The sequence below is a fragment of the Oryzias latipes genome, chromosome 11 (assembly GCF_053564925.1).
Source record: "Oryzias latipes strain Hd-rR chromosome 11, Olatipes_Hd-rR_3.1".
Taxonomy (NCBI): domain Eukaryota; kingdom Metazoa; phylum Chordata; class Actinopteri; order Beloniformes; family Adrianichthyidae; genus Oryzias; species Oryzias latipes.
Genome location: NC_136247.1, coordinates 18,602,506 through 18,609,007, shown reverse-complemented (window position 1 = coordinate 18,609,007; position 6,502 = coordinate 18,602,506). Strand labels below are relative to the sequence as shown.

General features: G+C 39.2%; 1 protein-coding gene across 2 annotated transcripts in view; it reads right to left on the bottom strand.

Annotated features, from left to right (window-relative positions):
* Nucleotides 1–2,598: 2,598 nt before the first annotated feature.
* The window catches only part of LOC101171092 (inactive phospholipase C-like protein 2), a 37,475-nt gene continuing 33,571 nt past the window's right edge, over nucleotides 2,599–6,502 (bottom strand). For both annotated transcript variants that reach the window (XM_011480861.4, XM_011480862.3), the window contains exons 11-12: nucleotides 4,313–4,422; nucleotides 2,599–3,606 (exon numbers count right to left, since the gene is read on the bottom strand). In XM_011480861.4, the coding sequence (XP_011479163.1) occupies nucleotides 3,430–3,606; nucleotides 4,313–4,422 (287 nt within the window). In that variant the 3' untranslated portion in view covers nucleotides 2,599–3,429. The remainder of the gene's footprint in view (nucleotides 3,607–4,312; nucleotides 4,423–6,502) is intronic.

Below are 6,502 nucleotides of genomic sequence, written 5' to 3'. Positions count from 1 at the left end.
ACGAGTCCTATAATCAACTCCAGGCCTTTTATCTGCTTCACTCATAATGACATAACGAGGGAATTGCCCACACCTGCCCATGCAATAGCATGGAAGTCAATTGTCCAATTATTTACGAGCCCATGAAATGAAGGGATTGTGTTTAAAACATACTTTCGTTTTTCACATTTTATGCAATCTTTTTGTTCAACCCATGGAATAAAAGCTGAAAGTCTGCACTTCAATGGCACCTGAGTTGTTTTATTTAAAATTCACTGTGGTAATGTACAGAAACTAAATTAGAATAAATGTGTCTCTGTCCAAATATTTATGGTCCTGACTGTAGTTTCTGCAGTCAGCAGTAGTTCATTAGAAATTCCCCTGTGATTTTTGGGTGGGACGTTGGCTCTTCTGATCTCCGTGCCCCTCCCTTGATTCCCCTCCCTCCCAGTCATTGCTTTGATCGGAGCTGACTGCCACAATGATCATCATACACTCTCAGTTGGGGTGATCAATTCCTGACTGGTGTCCAGGTGGTGACGTTGCTCTACAGGTCCCCCTATGGACCTCCAGCCACCTTTAAGCCTTTTGTGTGTTCTTAATGACTATTTGAACCTGGGACCAAGGGTACAGCCTTTAGATGCTGCAATGCATCACCGGTTTTGACAGTTACTCTAAAAAAAAATAAAAAAAACAGAATACATAAGTGTGTTGTTTATGAGAAATACATATTTGCTATAAAATAGGTATTTGTTTTAAAAATAAATACAAAACTTTTGAAGTTGAGGTTATTCACCTTGATGCAACAGGTGTTGATCAAACTTAAGGACAATATCACATCCTGTGAACAGAACTGACAGACTATTAGTCAAAGTGGACTATTCCAATTAGCATACTGGCTGATTAGAACAGTGTTTTTCAACCAGTGTGCCGTGGGAGATGGTCAGGTGTGCCATGGGAAATTACCCATTTTCACTGATCTAAAAACATTTACCATCTCCAGGATATCAGCTCTGTGTTCATCCAAACAGGCCCTGATAAAACACTGAGTAGTTAGGAATATGAAAGATCATAAAATACTTTTTTCTTTGTGTTTATTTGATTCTATTAAAGACATTTTGATAAGAATGGCGATTTAGCCGCAGCTTCAGCTATTTTCGGAAAAGTCCCGCCCCTTTAACTGTCTCCACCAGTCATTCTTGGAGGCTCAATCACACGTCATCAGTCTGACCAATCAGAAGTGGTTAAAGTCTTCACTTCCTTGTTCAGATTCTGCTCGTACAGTCTCTGTTTCAACAAAATTACCAACTAAAGCTCGTCTTTAGCGGTGTAGTTTTCCACAGAATCCGGTGTCAGACCGTGGAACAAGTGAACAAAACCATGAAGCTCAGAGATGCAAGTCTGTTTGCCATCTGCGGCAGTATTTGCACTACATCTCCCATGATGCATAGGTTTAAAGTTTTTTTGTCAAGGATAAAGTGTGCCTTTGCTCAAAAATGGTTGAAAAACACTGGATTAGAGGACATTGTCACAAATGTTTTGTCACCTTGTGGCTCATGAGAAACACTGCAAATAACGTGCTGACTACAAAGTTTGAAAATGTGAGTGTAAGGAGTTAAAAGGAGGCTTTCTTTTTGAAGTTGAGTTTAACACACAGTAACACAGCATAAGTGTAAACTTATGACACAAAGCAATAATTGGAATGGCCAGATTGGCCCAAAATTAGAAATATTTCATCATTCAACTCACAATTAAATAAATCTAAAGATTGCTTTAAAATGTTCTAGGATTCAGTCCCAACTGACAGCTGCACACTGCAAGATTTGATAAACTGTGGAGCGCATGCAAACGAAATTCTGTTCGACCCCAAAACCACATCATCCTAATAGTACAAGTGCAAAGATTCTTGAAGTCATCAGAAATTCACCCTTGTGCTATCCTATGACCCCCCCCCCCTTACACTGACGTGTTATTCCTACCATGACAAAGGTGGAAAGATTTCATGTAATCCATGGTCACCAGTGAAGATCACAAATCATGGAAGAAGAAAAATTCAACACAATGTCTAGTGGGTGTAGATGACCCGACTCCCAACTTTAAAGTGCCTAGGATAGCACAAGGATTAAAAAGGACACTCTTCAGTCTGGTGTGATTTCTGTTTTAGACCTGCAATTACATAAAATAAGTAGAAAAAAAACTTTCAAATGATTTAAATTGTGACTTTTATTGCTTAAAGATAGAGTACATAAAAGTCAATGTTCTGGTATTAAGGAGAATTTCAAAAATAAACTATTTTATAACATATCTACCCTCCTAGCTTCAATAGTTCATGGCTCTTGGTGTTCCTGCTACACAAATGAGCAAAACGAGACTGGAAATTAAAAAACAAAATTGCAATGCTTATTTCAACAAAATAGTTTTTTTATTCAAAGTGTAGGACATTATGATATATGCACACATTAAGCCTTGAGTGCAGAAACTCGTGTCTGCTTCTCAAAAGAGCTGGGATGTTGTCCCCCGCTGTTATCTTTTTTTCATGCCTCACATGAATGAATGGCCATTGAAATAAAAGGCCCGGCAGGAATTCAATGAAACAAAACAAAAAAAAAGGACAAGCAGTCATCTACAAAATGTGTTTATTTTCATCCTGGCTGTTTCTGGACAAGTTTTATCTACTCCAACAATAAAGTATATCTGGAATGTCTTCATTTAGCATAAATAACTTACATAAAACTTTTTTTTTTTAACAGCAAAAGGATGGAATTACATAAAACACAGTACAGTGTTTTGCACACAAAGTAAGCACTTTCATCATTAACAGTACCGCCTCCTTGGAGACATCTGCACCTCTAGAGTTGATCAGTATGGCAATTAACAGGGGCTCGATCAGAGTAGGGCTTTCGGAAAAATATAAAAATAAAACCCTTTCTGCAAGACAATATTCAGACGGTGAGGATAGGGACTTTGGGGAAGGCAAAGGCAGTCTCACACAAAAGATCTTAATACAAAAACAAATAAGCTGAAGAGACAGAAGTTGCGCCGGTTCACAAAACAGGAGAACAGCCGGTTTCTTTGATCGTTAAGTCAAAATCTTCTTGACAGTTTGACTCGATATTGCAATTTGCAGAAGTCACACAGTTGGAAAAAGATTTTATTTGAGGTGTCAGTTAACCAGCACAACAGTGAAACCGCCCTCAAATCTAAAGAAGGAAAATGCGCGTGAGATGGAAATGATCAACATTTGGTGTATTTACATCTTAAATCAGTATAGGCTGAACCTTGGCTTTAAGTCCTACTACATTCATCTTATCAGCATCCTGATTCTTATATCTCCAGTGTTGAGATGACATTCATGAACAATCCTGCCTTTGTAAAAATCTTTTACTGTAATGCTTTTTCTATTAGGTCTGGATTTTGTAGAAGTAGGATGTAAATTTGGTCATCTGCTTGCTATACCGGGCGACTTCTAGCACTTGTGTTGTCACCGTGGTTTTGACGAGTTTGCGAGCGGACTCTTCTCAGCCCTACTCCGTCCTTGGTGAGGTTTCCTGTCAGAGCGGAGTCATGCACCTGCTTCATGTTCTCCTGAACTTCAGCTTTGGCGTGTTTGAGCAGATCAGCTTGACCCTGGGGAGAAAAGAAGGGAAATGATAGAAAAGAGTGAGGCAAGAGATGGAAAAAGTAATGCAAAGAAGAAGAGCAGCTAAAGGACAAAGGTTGTCTTAGCCTCAAAAGCTACATTCACACAGACCTCAGCAACATGCGTTTAGCTACCACTTCGGATGAAAAGTCCATGTAAACATGCATAAATGCGTGTTTCAAGCTTTTGCATTCAACACTCTTGTGCTCATGCATCGGTATGCACGTTTTTAAGTCTGTTTTCTGGCTCTGTATCCACTGAATGTAGGTCAAAAGCTAAACCAGTTGAACTTTGACCAATCAGGGACTCGGATTTGGTAGTGGTGCATGGATAGCGTCCATTTTAATTCACAGAAGTGTCAACCGTTTAAAAATTGATCATGGAGGAGAAATTGATAATCGTGGTTTGTGCTCGGCCAGAATGATATGACACCAGGTCTTTCATATATCAGAATAGAGCAGTCAATGAAAAAGCCTGGATGAAGATTCACCAGATTTGCAACGGATAGACATTTCACACCAAACCTTTTCCGACTGTGATACCTGTTAATATCAGGTATAGCGGCAGTCCAGTGTGAACACCGTATGCTGAAAGCGTGTTCAAGAACTCTCGTTCAACGTGTTGTTCAACGCACATCACATGATCGGTGTGAACGTAGCATAAAAATAAAAGGGCAAAAAATAGGTCACAGACCTTCAGAATGGTCACGTTCCAGCTAAAACTCTCCACAGCTCGGCACACCTTGGAACCTTTCAGTCCCTCCTTTGCTGCCAGAATTTGCAGCTTTTCATGAAACTCCATAGCTGAAGAAAAATAAGAAAAATGTCAATAAATAAAAGTACTGCAAAGAAAATCATTTGTGAAGTGAAAGGAGAATCAGAGACAAAATGAAAAAAACAAACAAAGTGGAAATAATCTGTACATGAGTGTGTGCAGCGAGATGTTTTGTGTGTCTGGCTTCCTCTGGTTGCCCTTGGCCACTGTTCCACTGTTACCATGGAAACCCGGAAGTGGGTTAACATGGGGCAAACCTCACCATAAGCCATCGACAAGAAGCCAAATGTCTGACATTCCAAGAGGTGATCTTGCACAAACACACACACAGAGGTAAGCAGAACGGCTGCCTGCGCAGGTCCTGGCACATCAATCAGGCAGTAAACATCTGTGAATGATGGTACCCATGTGCAAGCAGAGATGTAGGCCTTGCTCTACATTTACACACATGCACAAGTTGCCTCAATAACAACCTTTTCCCACACGGTTGCTAGGCAACTCAAATAATACATGCTAGTGTAGTGTCTGTGCATCTGTCTGCACCCTTTTGAAGCAGATCCACTAAAGGAAATGTCCTAAAGCCAACACTGGGAGTGTGGATGCAATAAAAAAAAAAAAACCCAACCAGAACCAGAGGTCAGAATACCAAAAAACAAAAGAATCAGGATCTAACACATCTTGCTTCACTTTCCCATCCTGCCCTCCATCTGAACTTGTCAGGTAGGGAGGGCTGGTGACCATGAAGGACCCAAAATGCAGAGACGGGGGCACACGGTTCCAGGGCAAGGGGTTTATTAACGTAACAAAAAGTGCTGCAGAGCAGTGAAACAAAACTAAAACTCACTGTGGTCTTAGCATGAACACATGGCAGAAGGGAGCCAGGGGAGAGACGTTAATGGACCAGCACAAGAGGAAGGCAGAGACAAGACTTAAATACAAAAAGGACTGACAAGACACAGGTGAACATGATCAGAACAGATTGGGACCAGGGAAGCAAAACTCAAAAGCATGACAAAACAGGGAACATTTCAAAATAAAACAGGAAACAGAACTCAAACATGACAGAAACAAGACAGAAAGCAAAAATCAATACAAAGAAACCCAAACTATGACAGAACTGAGAACAGCTAAGTTTGGAAGTCTTACTTTTAATCTAGATACAAAGTTTTCGTGAAGGTTAAATTTAGAGGAACACATCCAAAGCCTGGGGCCAAAGCAGCTGATCGTCCCAGGTCGATAAAAAACAGGTTTATTCATTCCAAAAGCATCAGAGAGGCAAGAGATATAAAAAGTAAGTTGAGTTATAAGAAAAAAAAAGGAAAAAAAACAGCAGCATAGATTCTGTCTCCCAGCTTAAAACCATGTCTAATTTCCCAGCTTTGACAGATGAATTTCATCTTTTGGCTTTTCTTATATATCCTGTCTTACTGGTAACTGTTTTACTTGAGGTAAATGTTTTTTTTTCTGTATCCCCATAACCTAAAATTTAGAGCTCAGACTAAATGTACAGACTTGGCTTTATTGCAGCATTTTGGCTTCTTCTTGTGTTTTATCCTTGCCATTGAGGCATGGATTAAAGCGATACATAACCAGAAAATGGTGAATGATAAAATACAAGACTAACAAAATAAAAACTAAATGATTTGAGGCCCTTTTGACACATATGTTGATCAAAAAGATCATAGCAAAGTAATATATTATATGACGGTTTGGAAAAGGACAATCAAAACAACAGTTTTAATGAAATACCAGACGATTTCTCAATTCTGGTTTTACAAGATCTACCAACCTAATTATTTTTTATTAAGTAATCATTGCCATATCTGCTAAAAACCATTTGAATTTGGGGTTGATGAATTTTTTTGAACCTGAAATCGCCCAAACCCGCTTCTCAGCATTTAAACAGCAGCAAATTTGGAGTTCCAAATTTGGGCAGCACTGAAGTTCAGTTTACTTCCAAACTGGTGACACACAGTCAAACTTTTTTTTTATATTATTCTTTACGGTGTGGCAGTGATGAAGGGATGCTTCTTGTCTTCTGAACATGAAGGTTTTTTCTCACATGTGGCAACTGACTATACTGTACATATATATATATATATATATATA